General features: G+C 61.8%; 3 protein-coding genes across 10 annotated transcripts in view; 2 read left to right on the plus strand and 1 right to left on the minus strand.

The window, feature by feature from the left end:
- Positions 1 to 2,162: 2,162 nt before the first annotated feature.
- TMUB1 (transmembrane and ubiquitin like domain containing 1) lies at positions 2,163 to 4,754 on the plus strand. Of its 2 annotated transcripts, none has more exons than XM_039861274.1 (3): positions 2,163 to 2,320; positions 3,242 to 3,660; positions 3,953 to 4,754. In XM_039861274.1, the coding sequence occupies exons 1-3, from the start codon at positions 2,207 to 2,209 to the stop codon at positions 4,302 to 4,304; spliced, it is 885 nt and encodes a 294-aa protein (XP_039717208.1). In that variant the 5' UTR covers positions 2,163 to 2,206; the 3' UTR covers positions 4,305 to 4,754. The 2 variants fall into 2 exon arrangements, with proteins under 2 accessions (XP_039717208.1, XP_039717209.1); XM_039861275.1 differs by lacking the exon at positions 2,163 to 2,320 and adding an exon at positions 2,712 to 2,882.
- A 255-nt stretch (positions 4,755 to 5,009) lies between these two features.
- On the plus strand, positions 5,010 to 12,353 carry FASTK (Fas activated serine/threonine kinase). Of its 5 annotated transcripts, XR_005652453.1 has the most exons (12): positions 5,010 to 5,167; positions 5,945 to 6,367; positions 6,877 to 7,056; positions 7,189 to 7,328; positions 7,789 to 8,002; positions 8,108 to 8,267; positions 8,488 to 8,579; positions 8,662 to 8,797; positions 8,880 to 8,994; positions 9,095 to 9,198; positions 9,750 to 9,877; positions 10,520 to 12,344. XR_005652453.1 is itself a non-coding variant. In XM_039861263.1 (11 exons), exons 1-11 carry the CDS (start codon positions 5,086 to 5,088, stop codon positions 9,757 to 9,759), a joined length of 1,656 nt encoding a protein of 551 aa, XP_039717197.1. In that variant the 5' UTR covers positions 5,010 to 5,085; the 3' UTR covers positions 9,760 to 12,353. The 5 variants fall into 5 exon arrangements, 4 of the variants coding, with proteins under 4 accessions (XP_039717197.1, XP_039717199.1, XP_039717201.1 ...); XM_039861263.1 differs by having other exon boundaries at positions 9,750 to 12,353; XM_039861266.1 differs by lacking the exon at positions 5,010 to 5,167 and adding an exon at positions 5,205 to 5,418 and having other exon boundaries at positions 9,750 to 12,353.
- The window catches only part of SLC4A2 (solute carrier family 4 member 2), a 14,480-nt gene continuing 2,010 nt past the window's right edge, over positions 9,392 to 21,861 (minus strand). The window contains exons 2-23 of one of the 3 annotated variants that reach the window (XM_039861255.1): positions 21,422 to 21,529; positions 19,530 to 19,695; positions 19,135 to 19,376; positions 18,929 to 19,047; positions 17,324 to 17,556; positions 17,108 to 17,250; positions 15,953 to 16,133; positions 14,564 to 14,699; positions 14,320 to 14,485; positions 14,105 to 14,219; positions 13,796 to 13,980; positions 13,458 to 13,683; positions 13,122 to 13,337; positions 12,892 to 13,040; positions 12,587 to 12,781; positions 11,635 to 11,907; positions 11,435 to 11,524; positions 11,062 to 11,228; positions 10,448 to 10,701; positions 10,181 to 10,350; positions 9,725 to 9,898; positions 9,392 to 9,628 (exon numbers count right to left, since the gene is read on the minus strand). In XM_039861255.1, coding sequence (XP_039717189.1) covers positions 9,548 to 9,628; positions 9,725 to 9,898; positions 10,181 to 10,350; positions 10,448 to 10,701; positions 11,062 to 11,228; positions 11,435 to 11,524; positions 11,635 to 11,907; positions 12,587 to 12,781; positions 12,892 to 13,040; positions 13,122 to 13,337; positions 13,458 to 13,683; positions 13,796 to 13,980; positions 14,105 to 14,219; positions 14,320 to 14,485; positions 14,564 to 14,699; positions 15,953 to 16,133; positions 17,108 to 17,250; positions 17,324 to 17,556; positions 18,929 to 19,047; positions 19,135 to 19,376; positions 19,530 to 19,695; positions 21,422 to 21,466 — 3,726 coding nt within the window. In that variant the 5' untranslated portion in view covers positions 21,467 to 21,529 and the 3' untranslated portion in view covers positions 9,392 to 9,547. Of the gene's footprint in view, positions 9,629 to 9,724; positions 9,899 to 10,180; positions 10,351 to 10,447; positions 10,702 to 11,061; positions 11,229 to 11,434; positions 11,525 to 11,634; positions 11,908 to 12,586; positions 12,782 to 12,891; positions 13,041 to 13,121; positions 13,338 to 13,457; positions 13,684 to 13,795; positions 13,981 to 14,104; positions 14,220 to 14,319; positions 14,486 to 14,563; positions 14,700 to 15,952; positions 16,134 to 17,107; positions 17,251 to 17,323; positions 17,557 to 18,928; positions 19,048 to 19,134; positions 19,377 to 19,529; positions 19,696 to 20,222; positions 20,401 to 20,742; positions 20,872 to 21,421; positions 21,530 to 21,861 lie in introns of those variants that run through there. The other 2 variants (XM_039861256.1, XM_039861257.1) reach the window with 2 other exon arrangements.

The following is a 21,861-nucleotide window of genomic DNA, read 5'->3' on the forward strand; positions in this document are numbered from 1 at the left end:
CCCAGGTCATCCCTGGAGACTACCTCGTCCCCCGGGTTCTCTCTAGCTTTCCCCTGGACTCTCCACTAAGGGCTGCAGCACGGAGACTGGAAATCTGGGTCCCTGGCTTCTATTTTCAGTTCTCTCTCAGAGCTTCATTGGTGGGGCTCTTGGAAATGACACTTTCGACAACTCCCCCACTCCGATCTTCCAGTCTCTCCTTAAAGATTCCCTGCAGAACTGGGGAGGGTTAGCTGACCACCGAGAGACCCCGCTGGTGCGGAGAAGGGAGAGAGGAATCAAATATCAGGTGTCTCATCCCGTTCAAGAGACACCAGAGGCAACACGACTATTTTAATTTTCCCTGTCTCCACCCCTTTGTCCATCCTGTGCTCCTATCCACTCCTGGGGCCAGGGAGCTCCCTTCACTGGCCCTGTCCCCTGCATTCGCATCGCCAAAGCTGTATGCAGTTCTGCTAGCGCTGCCCCCACCCCAACCTTTCCTACAAACCACAAGAGGCCACACGTGCTGGGCACTGACCCAGCCAATCAGCCTGCTGGTTGGTGCTGCACCCACCTTGTCTTTTGGCACAGTTGACACATCATTCTTTTTACACAAACTTCCACTTTCTAGGCCAAGGTAGTTCACAGTGAACGTTTTTTCCCAGCATAAAGGTCCCCCCCTACCACCACCACCCGCTTGACTACCCACACGGCTCTGCCCCAGTACTGACCCAGTCACCATTTCTAAGTTTCTTGTCCCTTCCAAAGAACTCAGTGCAGCCAATCAACACAGGGCCTCCCCAACTCCTGAGAAATGCAGGTTCTATCTGCCTATAAGGATGTCTTATAGCCTTCTTGGGCTTCATCTGCAAAATACGGTGGTTTAACAGAACACTGAGCTCTGACATTCCGTAACTCTGAAAGCAATGCCTAACATCTCATTTAGATGCTTAATTAGAATCGATAGCAAGAAGTCGCACCTCCCAGGAGAGATGCTGAGGGTTAAAATCTTCTCAAATGTGTTGCCCCGGCAGCCAGCACACACCTGCAGTAGCACTGGTGGGCTGTCTATTTGTCTGTCTCTAGTAGGATACGGGCCCCATGAAGGTAGGGGCAGGGTCTGATTCACCACTGTATTCCCAGCATCTTACACAACGCCTGGCATATAGTATACATTTAATACATGTTTCTAGAGTAAATGAATAATGGAAAGGAAGGAACTAGAGGTAGGTTAGTTTTTTATGTTATAAATCTAAACTGACATTCCCAAGGCAGCACTTGGAGTACTTGCTCCCACAGGTAGGCATGTGCTATTAGAACATGAGGGTACATGACTTTTGATCACGACTGTCCCATTAAATCCAGGATGTGAGATCTCTGTGGCTATAGGAGCCCAGAGGAAGGAGGGGAAAACCCACAGAAATTAGCTGGTCTAGGCCAGGCTGAGGCTCAAATCGACATCTGCTGTGTAGTCCACACAATAACATGCTAAGGACCCAACTTCCAGGCCCAGGTTCAAGTGGAGGGACTGTAGTAATTCTAGGTGAGCAAATAAAATATCTCCTGTGTGACAGATTCCTTACATAGTTTTCACACTTAACAGAACACCTAATTTCTTCCTTACAATTGCCTTATGGGGGAGATCTTAGGAACGAAGAAATTCAGGTTCAAAGAGATGCAATAAACGCACCTAAAGCCATTGAGGGATAAGGGATCCGCATTTGTGTCTAGTTCCCCAGTCCATGCTTCGTTCACAGTCTTGCAGGGTTAAGAAAGACGGAACTAGTGAAACAGGACAGCCCAAACAGCGTGGCCAGCCCTGGGGACAGGTGTATTCAGCCAGACTGGTGGGGCAGCCCGTGGTTACTCTGTTCTGGACTGAAGAGTGAATCTGGGGGTTCCAAAGTGCCTTCTGGCGTTCACGCTGGTATAAATAAGAGTGAGTAGGGGCACTTGAGCTCACCAGAGCCTGCATCTAGAAACACGGGCGCTCTGACGTGCTCCCGCTGACGTGGGTTTCTGCAGTCACAGATGCTCCGGCTCCCGGCATGGACGGGGAAGATCTTGCCTCCGCCCAGACCTTCGGGAGCTACTGCAACTCCCAAGTCCGCCCCGCCAGCCTCTTGGCGTCTTGAGGGCACCTGAACTAGTCCGCGGAGCCCCGCACGTGGGTCCGCAGAGCGGAGGGCGGGGACTGCGCACCGCCAGGACTACAAGTCCCACAATGCTCCGGACGGCGGCGGCGGAGAAGGAGGGGGTACCTTCAGGTGTCTGCGACCTCGGCGCCTCCCGCCCGGAAGTGCCCGAGGGTCCGCTATGGAGCTGGCGGAGCCCGGCGGTGAGTCCCCGCGCCGTGACTGCGCCTACCTGGTCGCCCCGGGCCCAGCTGGCACCCGCTCGCCCCGTCCCTGGACCGCCCGTGCGGTCTCAAGGCTCGGGGGTCGGGAAAATGGGAGGGGTGATGGAGGAGTTGGGGGTGGGGAGGGCGAAGCCTCAGATTCCCGGCCGGGATCTGGGGTCCAGCAGGGGACTGGGTTTGGGGAGGCTTCCAGAGGAGGCGTGGAGTCGGGCCGCCGCGGGGTGGGACTTCGAGTGGAACGGGAGGGGCTATTAGGTGGGAGGTGGCCACCCTCGGAAGCTCCAGATTGCCAAAGGGCGGAGTTCGACGTTTGGTGTGGGGAAGCCTTGGGAAAGCAGTCCCGTGCGAGCGGGTGGGGTTTGGATAAATGGCAGCGGGCGTGGGGTATGGGGGTGTGTGGGTGTGTGGCCAGAGGCCCTTTTTTTTACACCTTGGAGAAACTTTAGTGATAGAGTAGAAAAGCTGGGGGTAGATAAGTAGCTTTGGGGTGAAATAGGCGAAGGAGTAGATGAACTTTGAGATGAAGTACACGGAAAACTAGGTAAGCTTTGGGGTAAAGTTTGGTAAGGGGTAAATTTAGGGGAGAGGTTGCTTAGAAGATCAAGGCTCTCTTATCTCGGGATACGGTTTAGTGAATTTGGGAGCTGGTTAAAGACCTAAAACTCAGGTTACAAAAAGTTAGCACTTGGAATTTGGTGATAGAAAGGGGCACACGAGGTTAAGTTTGGGGCCAGGAGGAGTCAGAGCAGCCTGTGCTAGGGGTGGGGCCCCGGTAAGGGGGCAGAGAAGTGAGGACTGTGGGACAGTTGGGGGGGGGCGGTCTGGAACCTGTTGGAATTCAGAGAACGTGGCCAGTGAGCCAGCCCCTCAACCCCTCATGGGTTCTTTGTGCCTCTCCAGCTTGGTAGCGCGGCGGGCAAGGCGGGTGCCATGGCCCTGATTGAAGGGGTGGGTGATGAGGTGACCATCCTTTTCGCCGTACTTGCCTGCCTTGTGGTGCTGGCTCTCGCCTGGGTCTCAACACACACCTCGGAGGGCGCCGATCCACCGGCCCAGCCATCAGGGACCCCAACACCAGCACAGCCCAGTGAAGCCATGGCGGTCATCGATAACATCAGAGGGGAGGCCCCGGGAGCCGAGACCCCCAGCCTGAGACACAGAGGTCAGGCTGCACAACCAGAGCCTGGCACAGGGCTCCCAGCGACGCCACCCCCCCCAGACTCTCCCCAGGAGCCCCTAGTACTGCGGCTGAAATTCCTCAACGATTCAGAGCAGGTGGCCAGGGCCTGGCCCCATGAGACCATTGGCTCCCTGAAAAGGTAAGCTGGGACCAGGACAGGAATGAAATGCTCGAGTGTGAGGGAGTGATCACAGACCTGGAAGGGCCACCAGAGACGCCTGACACTTCCCCCTCATTTTATAGATGAGGGAACTTAGATGCCCCACCCACGCACTGTAACTGCCCCTTCTAGCAGTAGGGTACCCCAGTGGAGGCCATGGCATGGATGCTGGGTGGACGGTGGGGAGAGGTGAAGGGTGAGAGTGTTGTCTCGGGCAAGGGACTAGGGTTGCCTGAGGCCTGCTCTATTACCCAGGTCCCTCTCTCCTCAGGACCCAGTTTCCCGGCCGGGAGCAGCAGGTACGACTCATCTACCAAGGGCAACTGCTGGGAGACGACACCCAGACCCTGGGCAGCCTTCACCTGCCTCCCAACTGCGTTCTCCACTGCCACGTGTCCACACGGGTCGGTCCCCCACACCCTCCATGCCCACCGGGGTCAGAGCCAGGCCCCTCCGGGCTGGAAATAGGCAGCCTGCTGCTGCCCCTGCTGCTTCTGCTGCTGCTGCTGCTCTGGTACTGCCAGATCCAATACCGACCCTTCTTCCCCCTGACTGCCACTCTGGGTCTGGCCGGCTTCACCCTGCTTCTCAGTCTCCTGGCCTTTGCCATGTACCGCCCGTAGTGCCTCCACGGGCTCTCAGCAGTGTGGCTGGCCCCGCTGGACCTCGCTCCTCACAACACGGTGGGAGCTGCTGTCTGCCCAGACCCACCGCTCCGGCCTGCCTCTTCCCACTACCCTGGAGCCCAGCCCTGCGTCGCAGGGCATTCCAGGGGAAGGGGAAGGCTCCTCCCTGTGACCTCCATGGCTCTGAGCCACCTCCCCCAGCTGTTGGCTCTCAGCCCCCACTGACAGTCGGGTCCTCCGGGTCAGGCAGCTGCTGTACCTGCCTTGGCCCTGGGCAGAGTGGGACCACACCCCTGGCCCGGCTTAGTGCTCTGCCTGAGGACTCAGCCACCTCTAGTCCCTAATTGCTCCTTGTGCTGATTTGGGGACCCAAGGACCTTGAGGGGACTGAAGGGGCGGAGGAAATTCTCTGGAACATGTGCAGATTAAATTACTGTGAAGTTTTCACTCTCGGTGTGTGTCTGAGTGTGTGGGGGGCCGGGCTCGGGAGCCCTTGCCCACCGGGAGAGCGGGAGTGCCCGGCCCTCAGGACGGCCGCAGACTGCCTTCACCTTTCCGCCACAGGGTCGCAGCCTGGCCCCTCGGTCCCGCGGCCCCACCCCCTGCCCCTCGGCGCCTCCGCCCCAGCGCCGCGCGCACGGCTCCCGGAAGCTGGGGGCGGGGCTTGCGGGGCCCCGGCGCGCAGGGCCTGACGGGAGCCACGTCTTGCTGGCCAAGGACTGAGCGGCGATTGGCATCCGGGGGCTGCTGGGAAGATGGCGGACTCTGTGGCCCGCCGATGAGGAGGCCGCGGGGGGAACCCGGCTCCCAGGCCCCGAGACCGACTGAGGGAGCGACCTGCGCGGGGCCTGGGGAGTCATGTAGGGGGGGCGCCTGCGGGGCGGGCCGCGGGAGGGCGGTGGGAAGCTGGTGTCGGCGACCGTGATCACGGTCTCTTGGCGTCCTCGGGCTGGGTGGGTGTGGGGCCCCTGACACCGCCGACTCCGCGCCATTGCAAACCTGCGCACTCGGGCTCCACGGGCGCCCCCCGAGGTGGGCGCTGTGTTCTCGTTTCACAGGCGAGGAGGCTTAGGCACAGAGACGAAGCCACTTGTCCAAGGTCACCCAGCTGGTAAGTGGGAGCGCCCAGCATGGAACCCAGGACCGCGTTCCACCCTCCGTGCCGCCGCCGCCTCCTGCGGGAGGGGGAGGTGGTCGGGAGGGCGTATCGCCAGGGCGAGCTGGACTCTTGGCTGGGCGCGACCACTAGCCAGATTCGTGACCTCGGGCTTGACTTAACCCTGCTTCACCTCTCTGGGCCTTGGTTTCTCCACCTATGAAATCGAGGTAATGCCAGCCCTGCCTACCTCCCCGTAGGCGTGTAAAGGGAGGATCAGTGGAGATGATGCATGTGAAATTGCTTTGTAAATACCCCTGCGCTGAGAACACTGAAGGATTCTGATTGCTGTTTCAAAGAATGGGAAGAAACAGAGGGCCGGGTGGGGCAGAGGACCAGAGCAGCCACAAAGAAGGGTGAACATGAGTCGGGGTTGCTCTGACCCCAGGTCCCTCTGGATGGGGAGTGAGGTGAGGAGTAGATAGCCGGCTTTTCTCCCATTTGGAGAAAACCTCACCCCCTTTTCTGGGCCACCCCTCAGGGTCTCCATCACCCAGCTCCATGCTTCGAGTCCTGCTCTCTGCCCAGGCCTCTGCTGCTCGGCTGTCTGGCCTGCTGCTGCTCCCGCCAATACAGACCTGTTGTCTGGGGCCCAGCAAGTGGGGGGACCGGCCTTCTAGAGGAGGCCCCCATGCCGGCCCTGTGCAGGGGCTGCAGCGGCTTCTGGAGCAGGCCAAGAGCCCCGGGGAGCTGCTCCGCTGGCTGGGCCAGAACCCTACCAAGGTGCGCACTCACCACTACCCTGTGGCGCTTCGTCGTCTGGGCCAGCTCTTGGGGTCTCGCCCACAACCCCCTCCTGTGGAGCAGGCCACACTGCAGGACTTGAGTCAGCTCATCATCCGAAACTGCCCCTCCTTTGACATTCACACCATCCACGTGTGTCTGCACCTTGCAGCCTTACTTGGTGAGGAGGGTGTGCGTAGGGGGGTGGGTGTTAATGGAAGGATAGAGAAAGAGCCAAGGATAGAGTAGAAGACCCAAGATCACTGGCAGAGTCCACCTCTTAGGCCTTGCCAGGAATGGCACGCACCCCGGCACATTGACTGCTGCTCCCCCATATCCACAGCAGACGGCAAGAGTTAAGCAGCGTCTGTTTCGGCTTAGCTAGGGTGGTACCCCAGATTCGTTCTGCTACAGTGCTCTAAGAGCCACTGTGATTCGTCACCGTTAGCACTAGGTGAGAACTTTCTTGCCATCTTTGTATAAGGCGTTTCCCAGCTGGCGGTACTGATCCTTTAGTTCACACGGTATTTCACATTTGTCCAGTGTTTCCACTTACATTATAGCAAAACTTTGGGCCCAGAAAACAGATGAGAGAGGTTGGGAATCCACTAACAACCCCAGACTGGAGCAGAGCAGAGCAGAGCAGCTCCCTGTTACCAGGACCACCTCCTCTGACCTTCTTCCTCCCAGGATTCCCATCAGATGGGCCCCTCGTGTGTGCCCTGGAGCGGGAGCGAAGGTTCCGCCTCCCTCCGAAGCCACCTCCCCCTCTGCAACCTGTCCTTCGAGGTGGGCAAAGGTTGGAAGCTGCTCTGAGCTGCCCCCGCTTCCTGCGGCACCCACAGCAGCACCTCATCCGAAGCCTGGCAGGTGCTAAAGGGGGTTAAAGGCAGGTTGTGGGGCAGGAGCTGAGGAGGAGGCAGGTGGTGGTATCTGGGCTAAGGCGGGCACTAGTCTGGAGGTCTGGCCCGAAGGTCCAGTGTGATAGGCTGCTCTTCACAGAGGCCAGGCCAGAGGAACTGACACCCCACGTGATGGTGCTCCTGGCCCAGCACCTAGCAAGGCATCGGTTGCGGGAGCCCCAGCTTCTGGAAGCCATTGCTCACTTCCTGGTGGTCCAGGAAGCCCAGCTCAGCAGCAAGGTGGGGTTGCTTCCCTCCCTCCCATGACCCTCAGCCACCCTGTCTGGCCCAGCCCCCTGTCCAGTTTGGTTGGCTGCTGCGTCCTACCGCCCAGCTCAGCTCTGTTCCCCAGGGTCCCATCTTTGCCTCACCCTCTTCAGCTCGTCCACCTCGCAATCACGTGGCTGGCTTTCTGTAGCCCTCCAAGGACTCTTGGCACTGTCTGATGCCATTCCTCTAAGCCTTCAAGGCCAGGTCTCACAGTGATGTCTCCGCTCACTTGGTGATTAACTGCATGGGGCTCAAGACACTGCTTATGCCATGCCATGCCGTGAAATTCTGGTGTGTGTGCTGGGTAGAGGGGTCGTTCTGCCTTTGCAGTGACGTTTTAAGCTTCCAGGCCAAGCCTCTCTGAGGCTCAGCTTGTCAAATGTTTTGGAGAACTGTTTTGCGCCTGGTGATGGCTGCTCTCCTCCTGCAGGTGGTACAGAAGTTGGTCCTGCCCTTTGGGCGGCTGAACTACTTGCCCCTGGAACAGCAGTTTATGCCCTGCCTTGAGAGGATCCTGGCTCGGGAAGCAGGGGTGGCCCCGCTGGCCACCGTCAACATCTTGATGTCACTGTGCCAGCTGCGGTGTCTGCCCTTCCGAGCTCTGCACTTTGTCTTTTCTCCAGGTTTCATCAGCCACATCAGTGGTGCGCAGACAGGAAGGGCTGGCTGGGGGGACCCCGTGGGCGGCGGGCAGGGGAGAGTAGGGTGGGGTCCGCAGCCCAGCGAGCCTCAGTCTCGCTCGCCCACAGGCACCCCTCACGCCCTGATTGTGCGGCGCTACCTCTCACTGCTGGACACTGCTGTGGAGCTGGAGCTCCCAGGATACCGGGGTCCCCGCCTCCCCCGAAGGCAGCAAGTGCCCATCTTCCCCCAGCCACTCATAACCGACCGTGCCCGCTGCAAGTACAGGTGAGTGGGGCGGCTTGGGGAGGGGAGAGGACCAGCCCCAAAGCAGCAGAGCGGAAAAGCCAGGGAAGCATGAACTGTCCGGGTCGAGGCTCTCTCCCGAGTCTTAAGGAAACGGGCCTCGAGGCAACGAAGGCGTGAGCCCAGGGCTACGGAGCTGTAGGGGACACAGCCAGGAGACTCTTGAGGCCTTCCTGCCATCAGTGTCCCTCTCCCTTCTCAGCCACAAGGATATAGTAGCAGAGGGGCTGCGCCAGTTGCTGGGGGAAGAGAAGTACCGCCAGGACCTGACGGTGCCTCCAGGCTACTGCACAGGTGAGCGCCAGCGGGGCAGGCCTCGGGCTGGGGTCGCGGAGCCTTGGCTCAAAACCAATGGCCTTTCTCTTCCCCGCCCCAGACTTCCTGCTGTGTGTCAGCAGTTCTGGTGCTGTGCTTCCCGTGAGGACCCAGGACCCCTTCCTACCATACCCCCCCAGGTCCCGTCCCCAGGGCCAGGCCGCATCTCAGCCCACTACCCAAGACCCCGCCCAAAGGTAAGGGAGGAGGGCGGGAGAGCCTCCCCTGCCTTCCGAGACCGAGACCGCGGCCCTGAGCCACAGCCCACTCTCTCTCCAGGGTGGTGCTGGTGCTGCGGGAACGCTGGCACTTCTGCCGAGATGGCAGGGTGCTGCTGGGCTCGCGCGCACTGCGGGAGCGGCACCTGGGCCTGATGGGCTACCAGCTCCTGCCGGTGAGAGCCGCCCCTGCCCCGCCCCTCGTGAGGCCGTGTGTCCCCACCCCCACGCCCATCCCCGGGCCTCGTGGGTAACACGCTGCCCTCTCCCCTGCAGCTACCCTTCGAGGAACTGGAGTCACAGAGAGGCCTGCCCCAGCTCAAGAGCTACCTGAGGCAGAAGCTACAAGCCTTGGGTCTCCGCTGGGGGCCTGAAGGGGGGTGAGGGATGCACATGGGGTTCAGGATGGCCCCCCTATGGGGGGTGGACAATTTGCACTTTGGCTCCCTGTTTCGGTTTCTCATTAAAGTCCCTTTCCTTCCCCATTGCACGTCTCGTTTCTGGGACGGGGAGTGGGCCGGGTCCCCCCCCCACTTTTCCATTCATGCTCCCCATACAGACACAGACCAAGGTTAGGAGGGGGCTGAAGCACTTACTATGGGCAGCGGGGGTGGGGGTAGGGGGACTTTAAATTATTCACTTAAATAAAAATGAGGAAGGGGTTGGGGCGAGCACCCCAGCCCTGGTTCCCTCTGTCCGTCAGTCCCTCGCCGTCTGTCCAGGCAGCAGCTACACGGGCATGGGCATCTCGTTGTACTCATCCACGCCCTCCCGCTCATCGAACACCGGCTCTGCCTCGTTAGCGTCCAGCTGCGGAGCAGGACAGAGTCAGGAGGGCTGACCCCAACCACGACCTTGGCGAGGACCGCAGGGCAGGGCTGGGGGAGGAAGGGCGGGAGGCCTTACGCATTTCATCTCTCGCTCGGTGAAGATGCGGGTGAGCACCACCATGCGGAGCGGCACTGTGAGGATGAGGATGAAGGGGAAGGCCAGGGAGGCAGCTGTGGACATGACCGCCCAGAGCAGGGCCAGGCAGAGCAGCTGCAGGGCTGTGAACAGGTGCATACGGAGGGTCCGGACCTGGGGGTGGGTGGGGTGGAATGAGCCAGGTGAGCCCAGCCTTCTCCCCAGCTGCCGAGGGCCCTGGTCCCCAGAGGGCCATCTGGCTCTGCCACATCCGGAGGACAGATGGCCCCTTTCGCCTCCACAGGGCTGGGGCTGGAAGTGTCCTCTTGGGCGCTCACCAGAGCTGGGTCTGCATAGACTGGAGGCTGGCCACCGTGGGCAGGCGGGGGGCTGGAGAATGACCCACGCAGCCCAGGAGTGGGCAAAGGCACAGAGCCCTTCGGGGCAGGGCCTCACCTTCTTGACGTAGGTGACATCTGGGTGGTGTTTGGGCGGCATGAGCAGCAGGTGCAGCCGCTCATAGAACTGGATCCCGTTAAGGGACGTGACGCCCATGTACAGGAAAATCCCGAAGAGCACGGCCAGGGGTATCTGCCGGAGCAGGTCCCCGATAACCATGGAGAGGCCTGGGGAGGAGGGGGAGAAACAGGCAGCCTCAGGGCTCCCCGCCCCCAGTGGACCCCAGGCCCCTCTGGGACGGGTGGGGGCGAGAGGTGAACATACCCACAAGCAGGGCGACCAGCAGCCCCGTCACCCGCTGCTCCTTAACCTCCTGGATCTTGGGCTTGTCCCCAGGCGCCACGGCCTTGCTCATGACAGTGAGCGCGTTGGCGTGAGTGACGGAGCGGACGGTGGCAGCAGCCAACCAGGGCAGGCCAAAGAGGGCACAGATGCCGCCCATGGCCACGATGAGCAGCAGGTCCAGGTGGAAGCCGGAGCCCTTCTGCAGCATGCGCTCCTTCTTGGAGATGATGAGCCTGAGCGGGACAGGCGGAGAGCCGCGTCTTTCCAGAGCGCCCAGCCAGTTGCCGCTGTTTTTGGAACCTGGCGGTCCCCGACCAATCCGTCCAGAGGAAAGTTCCACCACGGAGCTGAGCCCTCTCTGTGCCGCCCTCCCGCCCCCGGGACAGCTCCCAGCCTGAACTGGGCCCATCCCAGCAAATGCCAGTGGGGCTGTCTGCCGTCTACAAAACAATAGCGGCCAGCCTGGCATCCTGGGCTCCCGTCACCCCATTAATGCAGCTGTGTCCCCAGGCTGGCAGAGGGAGGTTCTTGCCCCTCCATCCACCAGGTGGTTCCTGACTGCACAGCATGCCCCCTCGGCTAGGACCACTCACGTGGTGATTTGCGTCTCCATGAAGATGAGGATGAAGACCAGGATGGCAGGGAGCAAGCTCGCCACCATCATCCACACGGGAAAGGAGCTGTTCTCCCCCAGGGGGTTGATGACCCAGCCCCGCTTTTCGGGGGCTGTCACCGAGAATCCACTGGGCACGCTCAGCTTCTGCAGGGCAGAGGGCGGGGCCGGGGATGGGTGAGCCTTGGCGGGAGAGCCCCAAGCTATGCTGGGCAGGGTGAGCACTAACGGGGTGCTGTGGAAAAGGCCAGGGTCTGCCCAGTTAAGAGGCGGCTCTGGGGTCGGGGGCCAGAGAGGAGCATCCAGAGCCCAGTGCCAGGTGGCACCTCACTGCTGCATGCGCTGCACCTTACCTGGGTGTAGGTATCCTCAATACTGTAATCCACAAGCACCATGATGAGGATCGCAATGGGCACCCCGAAGTCCCCAATCACCCGCCGTACCTGTGGGCAAGTACCATGCTCAGAGGCCCCCTGCCCCGCTCCAGCCTTGACCGTGCGTCACCCCCTGCTGCCCCCAGCTCCCGTTTCCCTCCGGCCTCTAGCCCACACACCCGGCCAGGGAAGAACCGGCTGTTCTTGAATTTGCGCAGGAAGAAGGCGATGAAGAAAGTGCCCGCCATGAGCACCAGAGACAGGAGGGCCGTGTTGGGCTGGCCCCGGGGCCTCCCCTGCCCAGACGGCCCTGCTGAGCTCCCATTCCCCGGCCCCAGCGTGGCTCCTGCCCCAGCCCACGTGGTATTATCGCCGCCGTCTGCTTCACCGCCACTGTCTGCCTCGGAGCTATTGGAGACCGAACAGCCGTGGAGGGGGTGTTCCTGGAAGATCTGGAAAGAGCACAAAGGACTCCATCGGCTACACTGGCAAGGTTTCTGGCCTTAGCTGCATGCTGAGTGGAACAGGCGGGGTGGGGACAGCCAGCCTGCCCTCAAGGTACTTGTCTTGTCGATTGAGAAAATTACCCAGAAAACCAGACGTGAGTCCAGGACAACTAGGGATTAAGAGAGAGGCCGGTCTGCTTTAGGAAGGCAGCTGGGGAATGTGGTTCCAGCCAGGACTGGAGGAGCAGGATGTGGCATGTGGGGAGCAGGATGTGGAGTGCGGAGGACCCTGGGGGCACGTCTGCTGCTGGGCCTGTCACAGACGTGGGCCTGATGTGCTGGGACCGTGTTTGTCCTCTCAGGGGCCTTTTTATTAGCGCATTTCTGGATTGTTTGCTGATTTAACAAAAGTGTATTATCTTTGTGATTAAAAGTATTTTTTTAAGATTGAAGTCCTGATGTGTGTTGGTAACCTGGTGGGGGGTGGGGCAGGAGGACGAATCAGCCCGTCCATGTTCCGTGGGCTCCATGGACTGCAGCCAGGGCATCTCAAGGCCAGCCTGGCCTCGCACCCAGGAGAGAGAACGAGAGAGGGGCAGAGAGAGGGCCAGGGCACCCCTGGCTCCCTCCAGTCCCAAAGCCTCGCCCCGCCCCGCCCGGCCCAGTTTTTGCCAGGCTTGCCCACCTTAATCAGCTTGTAGAAGGTCTCATAGATGAAGATGAGGGAGATGAGGAAGGCAAAGATCTCCTGGGTGAAACGGGAGACAAAGCGCACCAGGAAGCTCCCCTCCAGGGCCACCATGAGCAGAGCGAGCAGCACCAGCCAGAAGCCAATCCACACGCGGCCCACCAGGTACTCCAGGTTGTTGCTGCTGCAGAACTGGGGGGCGGAGCGGGACACGTCCCATCAGGTCCAGAGACCAGGGACCAACTGGGTGGGAGTGTTCGGGGAAGAGGAAGGACAGCCCCGAGTAGCCTGTGGACCCTCACCGAGAAGAAGGCCTCCTCGAAGACCAGCAGGGGCCCCGAGAAGCCGATCACCAGCAGCGGCTGGGCGCCCAGCAGGCAGAAGACCACGCCCTGGAGCGCCGTGGACATGATCAACTCCGACACCCCGATCAGGTCCTGCGTCTTCTCTCCTGGGGTGGCAGGAACCCGCTCAGGAGCTGACAGCCCGGGACCCTGTGGGCTCCCCGCCCCCACCTGAAGCCTCGCCTTACCCAGCAGCCCCCCGAAGGTGATGGCAGGAGACAGGGCCGCGAAGTAGATGAAGATGACGGCGGCCAGGCACTGGGGGTCGAGCGCATCCCGGAAGTCACTCAGGTAGTGGGGATAGCGGCGCCGCACATCCCGGATCAGCCCCCCGAAGGGCCGGCCCGTCCGCCGAAGGGGATCGTCTTCCACTGCACTGGCCACCTCTACCATCTGCAGGAGCGCTGCAACCCAGGCCTCCATCAGGGCGCCCGCCGCAGCCCCCGCCCACCCCGCGCCCCTCCACAGACACGCGGCCGCCCCGGCCCCTGCCGCCCGCAGCCCGGGGCTGCACTGGCCCGTACCCTTATCTTGGGCCGACTTGGGCTCCAGCCCAGCCCCCGCGGGCAACAGCCGGCCCTGCTCCTCCCGCTTCTTGAGCATCTGGCGCTGGAAGTGAGCGACGGAACGCAGCAGCTCCTCGCCCTGCACTTCCGAGGGCGGCAGCACCACGCTGCAGTCCAGGAAGGCGTTGATGGCGGTCAGCAGGTCCTCCCGCTCATCTGCCAGGTAGGCCGCCTCGTGGAATTGCTGCCAAAGCAGGACTGGGGCTGGTGAGGGCACAGGGCAGAGCCGGGGGCCTGCGGCAGAGCCGGGACAGAGGGGCGGGGGCGTCCCGGGTGGGCTCCGGCGCGGGGCTGACCTTGTCGGACATGAGGGTGGAGATGGAGCGGCCGATCTCGTGGTAGTCCATGTTGGCGCTGCTCGGGCCCAGTAACAGGAAGAGGAAGCGCACAGGCACGGGCACCTCCAGCACCGCGTCCAGCTCCACCGCCTCCCGCAGCCGCACGAAGGCCATGGTGGGCCGGGAGAGGAACTCCACGCAGCCTGGGGGCGTGGGGCCGTTGTGGGCAAGAGCGGGGCGCACACCACCTCCCAGCCCCCAGCCCTGGGGTGACACTGAGGCCAGCCGGCCACCGGGACCCCCGCCCCCAGGATTCACCCCACATACCCACGAGGACCACTGTGGCCTCGGCGTTCTCGGGGATCTTCTCCAGCAGCTTCAGCTCGTGCTTGGACTTGGAGCGAGTGATGCCGGCCGGTGGCACCGGAGGCGGCAGCTCGCGCTGGGGGTGCAGGAGAACGGAGCTCAGGCTGGCCTCGCAGCACCGCGGCCAGCGGTGCCGGCGGGCACCCTACCCAGGCAGGGCCCCCTGCTCCCCTCACCTCTCGCTCCACCTCCAGCCGAGTCTCAGGAACACCTCCGATGAGAGGCTCGGTGACGTGGGGGTCGCTCTCGGCCCCCTGCCCGTGGTGATGCCCCAGCAGGGAGCCCAGGGACCCCGCAGAGATGTTTCGGGGGAAGGAGAACTCCTTCTCGTCACTCGGGTGGCTGGTGGGGCAGAGAACGGTGAGGTAAGGAGGGTGACGGCTGGGGCTGGGGGCCAAGGTGCAGCGGGCGAGGCCTCACCTGTGTTTCAGCAGCAGGGCCCGCAGCACGTTGGCTCTGTCCTCGGCCTTGATCTGGTCAGAGATGACCATCTGCTCCACCACCTGGTGGGCCACTCCAGGCAGGGTCTGCTGGTCCAGGTCCAAGAGCACGGCCCCTGGAAGGACAGCATAGGGGGGTCCTCATCCCCAGCCAAGAAAGTGCAGGGCCAGAGGGAGAGCCAGGTACAAGGGGGCAGTCAGCTAAGCATGGTTCAGGGGAACAGTGAGCAGGGCCTGAGCCCCATCGCCTCTCTGACCTGTTCCTTCCCGTCTCTTCTCCCCACAGGAAATGCTGTGGGGCTCGGCAGAGGCTTCGGAGCCCCAGCCATCAGCGAGGCCACCTGGGCCGGGCCCTCCCTGGCCACCCCCTCCAGGGAACACACAGCCTCCGCTGCGGGCTCCGGGCTGGCCCACTCCGCGGCGTCAGAAAGCTCCCCTTGGGAAGCAAACGCTGCCATCCCTGACACACACTCTGGGGTCCGATCTCTGCCCTCTGGAGCACCGCACAGCCGGCCTGGGGCCTTGTCCACATGGCAGCCTGGAGCCATCCGAAGACATCCCCTCTACCCAGCTCAACTTCCCCACATCCAGCAGCTGCTCACACGACGCTCTCTAGACCTCTCCCCACCGGTCAGTGCTCTAAGCTGCCCTTCCCCATAGAAGTGAAAATCCTTTCAAAAGTCACCAGGTCATTGTTCTGCCAAGGGCAACTTCCAGAACGCAAAACTGAAGAACAAACAGCGGCAAAAGCCCCTGAGCAGCTGACACGGGGACAGTGAAGCCTGGCGACACAGCACCTGCGCGCCGGCACCTGGCCTGACGCACGAGCCTCACTCGGAGCCCGTCTCCTAGTGTGGACACAGCTCTGACGGCGGGTTTCTCAGTCCTCAGAAGCGGCCTCCAGATAACCGGGAGTGACCCCCCTCCGCCAGCGGGAAGGAGGAGACAGGCAAAGAGCAGAACAACAGACCCGGGGCTTGAGAGCCTGGCACCCGTGGTCACCCGGGCAGGTTTACACAGCCCTCCAGGCGGGAGCCCTTCAGAGAGCTTCCCATCAAATCTGTCTAAAACCACGTTAGGACCTGAAACATAACAGCTTTAGTAATCTGAAAATGTCACTTAGAAAAGCTGCCGGATAAGAAAGAGGAGTGTCAGTGCCCCCTGCAGTCAGTCACCCACGGACAGGGAGCCTGAGGAATGGCAGGCTGCCGACATCCCAAGAAAAGGCTCCCTCGGGGCGCTGCGGACACTCACTGCACACTGCGTTGCTCAAGGAAATGTGGGGGCCGTCTGGTCCTCGGAGAGCGGGCTGGGGGGAAGGGTATTTCCTGGGGCAAGGGCGGGCGGGGAGGAGGGCAGGGCAGGCTACCATGGGCCAGGGTCCGGCGGAGCTCCAGGAGGCTGCGGAAGGACAGGGAGGCCACGTGGGGCTTCCCCCAGCGCTCGGTCTCCTCCTCCACGTCCTCCTCGAACTTGATCCAGCGCGCCGTCTCCCGCCACTGAGGCTCCTGGTTTTTGTCCAGCAGCAACTCATTCAGTTCCACAAACACCTGGTGTGAAACGAGAAGACGGGGCAGGCTCAGGGCCAGAGGGACTGCCCAGGGACTGCTCTCAACACGCAGCGTCAGGACGGAGGCACCTGACTCTGGACGGCCCAGGGCACAGGCACAGAGTCTGGGCGAGTTTCTATCCGATCTGAGACTCTCTTTCCTTCCTCTGTAAAATGGGAGCAATGCCACCCACCTCGAAGGGCTCTTACGGGGATCAAAAGAAAAACCGCGCGACACACTGAGCACAACACATGACTCACGGGAAGTGCTCGAATAGTGGCTGCACGTGACCGTGCACCGCTCCACTGATGCGCACTCACGAACCGGCAAAACTAAGTGCGAGCGACAGAAGAATGGTGGCCCCTGAGGGTACTACTGACTGGGTGGAGGAATGAAGGGACTTTCCGAGTGAGGAAATGTCCCCTCTCGAGTAGGGGTGGCCAGGTGTTTAAGGGTGCCCACAGTCAGTGAGCACTCAGACCAAGTGCCCTTTACTGTCTGTCATCTGTCAGGCCTCGATAAAAAGGTTTAAAAAATAGCCACTGGAAGGGTCAAGGTTCAGGACTGGAGCCTTGGAGCCTAAGACAGGCAGCATCGGTAAATCCCTGAGTGATCCTGGCCAATCACTGACTCTGATTTATGGCCGACACTACCTGGGCCATCATCTTCACAGGGTGTGAGTGGATCGAATGAGCATACAGGTGACTGGATTCTGGAAAATGAACTGCATGGCTCCACAGAGCCACCTCTAGTCCAAAGGGTCCACAGACACCTCACTGCCAGCCACTAACAAACGACTGTAACACAGCAACAGTGTGACAGGTGGGTACGGGACTCCTAACGCCCAAATCAACAGTGTGGAAGGCAGTCACAGCTACGAGTGGCACCTCCGGGGCTGGAGGAGGTCACTGCTGGTCCGAGAGGTGGGGAGGGGGGCCGTGGGGGGCTGGAAGCACATGACACGGAGAACGTACCTCATGGGGCTTATGGGGGGCCCGGGGTCGGGCCCGAGGCGTGGGGCCAGGCTCACGCCCTTCCCGGCCACTCTGCACGGACCCTTTGGCATTCTTCCTCACCAGGTGCCGCCGCACCCCAGGGACGTCCTCAAACCGGTGGCCTGGGTGGGTGGAAGGGCAGGGTCAGGCCCCCGGCCTCAGCTCCGTTCCCAGCCACCCCAGGCCCGCACTCACTCTTCATGAGGTCCAGGTCAGCCGTGGCCAGCGTCTGGGCCTCGCTCTCGTCCGTGGGGACCCGCGGCAGCAGTGCCTGCTCGGCCCCTGTCATGCTTCCAATGCGCCTCCGCTCCTGTAGGCTGTAGCTGCGGTGCCCAGGCTGCGCTTTGGCCAGGGGGCGCCCGGAGGCACCCCCATCGTCACCTCCTGCTGTGCCGCTGGCCACAGCCACCACCTCTTCCACTGTGGCTCTGGACAGACAGAGCAGCTGTGAGCCGGAGAAGGCTGGTCCCCTCCCCTCAGCCAGGCGCCACGCAGGAGGAGCCCAGGAAGGGGACCCCGCGGGATCCCCGTCCCACAGCATTAAATCCGGCTCTCCCCTTTAAGGGCTGTGCCACCTGACGACCACGAAAGTCACCTCGGAACAAACTCCTCAGCGGCAAACGGAGCCGAGGCCAGGTACCCAAGTCGACCTCTCAGCCGCTCAGACAGTGCTCGCTCCCTCCTCCCCTCTGAGGCGCACCCCTAACCATGGGCTCAAGAGGGTCATAGGGCCCCACATTTCTGACCGAACCAGGTAAAAGTACATGGAATGGGTCTCTGAGACCACAGACAGTCCCCGTGGTCAGGAGGAAGGTATAACTCCCTGTCCTTTGCAGACGGCAACTTCTACTCCTGTCCCCCACATCGGATGTCTCCTTTCTGCCACTGGCAGTGTGTCCTGGTCCCTGCCACATCTAAACCACTGTCCTGGCATCAGGCGCCTCCCACAGGTTCCAGCCCATGACTAGAACCCCCACCGCCAGGCTTTCTCCGCCTATGCCCACCCTCAGAACCCTCGTCTCTGTCTGTACCCCTGCCCACAAATCTGATCCACTTTTGCAATGCCAGGCTTCCTCTGAGGCTCCTCACCTCTCCTCGGCCATCCAGCCACCCGTGCACAGCACAGCCTGTCTCCCCAGCGAGCCTGCACACACACCCTGGAGGGGCACGGTGCCCTTCACTTCCCCGCAGCCCTTCACGCTGCCTGGCACCCAGAAAACAGGTCCACGATAGTGGCGACCTTGAGACTCAAAGTGATTTCAAAGTGATTTCCTCCAGGCAGCCTTCTCTGGCTAACATCCCCAACTCCAATCACCCGCTGGTACCGACACTGTTTGTCTGGTGCCATTTTATGAGATGACAGAGTGGACTGGCAGCTCCCAAAGCAAGAGGGGGGGTCTGATATTTCTCTCATGCCCTTGGGGCCTCAAGGGGTACTTGGACGTCACCAGACCAGTCACTGACCCAGTGCTTGATGCTGTACCACCTGAAGCCTTGGGCAGGGGGATGACAGCGGGGTAGACAGCTCAGATGCTCATCTGCTCTGTGCCAGGCTAAACCATTCCTAAACTTTAACTTGTCGCACCCATTGACTCCCTACAACCACCTTGGGCGAAAGGTCCTGTTATTCTTGGTTTACGGGTGGGGAAACGGGCTTAGAGAGGTTGCTACTCGCTGAAGTGGCAGGTGAGGGGCGGGACTGGGATTTGAACCCCAGTCTGATGACCCCAAGGTTCTTGCTTCTTTTCCGGCATCGTCTCACTGACACCTGCAGGGAAGGTCTCTGTTTGGGACACTTACCCAGTCTGGGCCCCTTTGGTGGCCCGGGGAGCTGCCTCCTGGTGGGGCAGTGGTGGAGGGGGAGAGGGACTGGTCCTTTCCGCCTTCCGGTCAGTGCCTTCATCTTCTTGGAGAAAGAACTGGAAAAGGGACCCATTTAGGCAGGTGAGGCCAGGCCAGGGCCCCCACAGATGTGTCCGCCAGGAGTCCTGCCTCCTCCTGCTCACCTGTACTGAAGAGGGTGTGGAGGCAGGAGATGGCTGGGTGAGCGCCCGGGGGCCCTCAGCCTCACTGGCCTCATCCTCATCTTCCTCTCCCTCCTCAATGGTAGGCGTCTCCCCAGTGGGGGAGGCTCCAGGGCGCCTTCGAGGTTTCCGTCCTGGGCCCTGGGGTGTCTTGCGGCGGCGGGTGTCCGGAGGCAGGTGGGTGGACAGTGGGTGATGGATGTGGTGGGAGGACTGGCGGTGGTCTGCAGGGAGGAGGGGACGCGCTGCTGGCAGACGCAGCCTCCCCCCCTAGGCCATTCCAGTCCCCGCGGGGCCCTCCCACTAGGCCCCGAGCCCCTTCTTGCTGGGCAGTCAAGTCTGAGGGGCCCCCTCCCACAGCCCGGGCTCCCCCTCACATTCAAAGTCTTCCTCCCCATAGCTGCGGCCTGGCTCCTCCCCTCCTCGAGACCCAGCCTCCTGGAGGATCTCTTCGAACCGCTCCACGCCCAGGGTGCGGTGAAGTTCATCTTCGTCTTGCTCGGGGAACCGGGGCGCCACGGAACCCGAGTTCTCTGGCTCTGGCTGTGAGGAAGAGGGGCAGAGAGAAGACACGGGGGCTTGCCACGACTTGCACCCTGAATCCCCACCCTGCCCAGTGCCGGAGATCCTGTACCTCGCAGCAGCCTGTCCCCTCAAATGCTGGGGACCCAGCCCCACCCCTCCCCAACCTAGGGCCAGGCTATCTGGACCCTGGCTGTGCCCATTCCAGTCGGCTCTAAGGCAGGTGGAAAGGGTCTGCCCCGGAGTCTCAGCAGAAACCCTGTGTGTCCAGCTCCTTGGCAGGGTGTGTGAACTGGGCAGTTCACGTGGCCGAGAGTGAATACACTCCCTCCGCTGCGGCTGAGCCTGAAAAGTAACTTTTGAAGGCACCTAAGCTCACTGACCGGAACTCGTCTGAGTCAAACTGAAACCCAACCCCTGGCCAGGAATGCGGCTTCATGGGTTCAGGAAAGCCCCCCATTCACCACAGCCACCACAGCCAGCCGGCCGTGCGGGGGCCCTCCGTGCTCCCGGGGCCCCGCCCCTCGCCCCACCCCCATTCCCCCCACCTGAGTCATACTGCAGGAGCCGAGCAGCGGGACTGCGGTGGCGCTTTGGAGAGCTCAGCCCAGCTAAGCAGCCTGCTGCCCAGCCGGCCGCCTTGGTCCAGCCCCCCACCCACCCGCTGCCGGTCTCAGCTCCGGGCGCGCCAAATATTTGCTCAAGAGCTTCAGGACCTGAAGGGCATCCAGACCTCAAGGGCGGGGTTCGGAGCCCCCTCCCTGGCGGCGCCAGAGCAAGGCTACAGCAAGGAAAACAGGGGAGGCTGGGAAAGGGGCAGGGCCAGGGGTGCAGGCGGGGACAAGAGCGGCCGGGGTGGCTGGGATATTGGATACATGAAGAGGCAGGGGTCAGGGCGCTGCTTCTCCCCAGGCCATCTCTGCGGCTCTAGCCCGGCTCCCCCCAAGCGCTCGCCCCACTCTCACCAGAATTAGCACGCGGGCAGGAGGAAGGCAGGGGGGCGTGCTGAAGCGAGAGAGCTCGGGGAGCTAGCCGGGATGGGGGAGGGAGGTCTCGAACCCTGCGCACCTGAGGGCGCAGGAGGAAGTCCATGGCCGGCAGGGGTGAACTTGAGAAGGAGGGGGAGGGGACCAGCCAGCACCCCTTCCCAGTCACGTGCCCTCTGGGCCACCGTGACCAATAAGGGGCTGATCATGGCACTTGGGGTTAATCATTAGACTTCCTAGTAAAATCAGGAGGGGGCCACGGGGGGCGGGGACCACGTAGGGGCGGGAGGGGCGGGCCTGTGTGGCACGTGGGTTCGGGGGTGGGGCTAGTCACCAGTGACCCCGCCCAGAACTACTGTGCGCAGACTGCCGCTGTCTCTAAGGCCCGGTGGGTGGAGGGGTGTGCATCATCCACTGGGTTAGGGACCCAGGATCCCCAAAGTTCCTCTCTCACTTAGGCTACCACCCAGGTCTTCAGGAAACAGAGCCTCAAGTCCCTTCCCAGGGCTGGAGGCCTCCTGACCCCCCATCAATACCCATCCTAGACTCTTAACCCCAAGCAAGTCCAGGGCAGCATCGCTCAAGAATCCATCACAGGTTCCCCTTGTTGTTTCCCCGAGTCTCTCTGTCTCTCTCTACACACACACACACACACACACACACACACACACACACACGTACGTCTGATGGGAATCCTCAGCCGGAGCACCTGTGGCGTGAAGAGGGACAGTGGGGTGACCCACCCAGCTGGCAATACTCACAGTGCGGAAAGCGCCCGAGGCGGGGCGCCGGGGGGCACTGCTCATGGCCAAATCTTAGCCCTTTTCGCTGTCGCTGCGGCTTTCAGGACAACAAGGCGGAGGCATAACCTGGGCCAGGGAGAGGACCGATCACCGCGTGAGAGCTGCGCCAGGCCGGCGGGGGGCGCCCTGGCATCGCGCAGCCCCTGTCCCCGCTCAGCCCCGAGGAAGACAGGACGTGGGGGCTTCCTATCAGCTGGCTACGAAGGGTCTCCAGGCTGTGCAGGGTCCTCTCGGGCTGCGAAGGGCCTTCGAGTGGCCTTAGAGGCAGGGAGAGCAGAGGAGCGCTATTTATAGGGAAAAAAGAACAGAGACAGACGCAAGGACGGGGGCCAAAAAGGGCCGAGACTAAGGAGTGAGAGGTAGAGGGGAGGTGGGAGAAGCTACAAAAAAAGAGGGGG

The sequence above is a fragment of the Pteropus medius genome, unplaced genomic scaffold (assembly GCF_902729225.1).
Source record: "Pteropus medius unplaced genomic scaffold, Ma_sr-lr_union100, whole genome shotgun sequence".
Classification (NCBI taxonomy): domain Eukaryota; kingdom Metazoa; phylum Chordata; class Mammalia; order Chiroptera; family Pteropodidae; genus Pteropus; species Pteropus medius.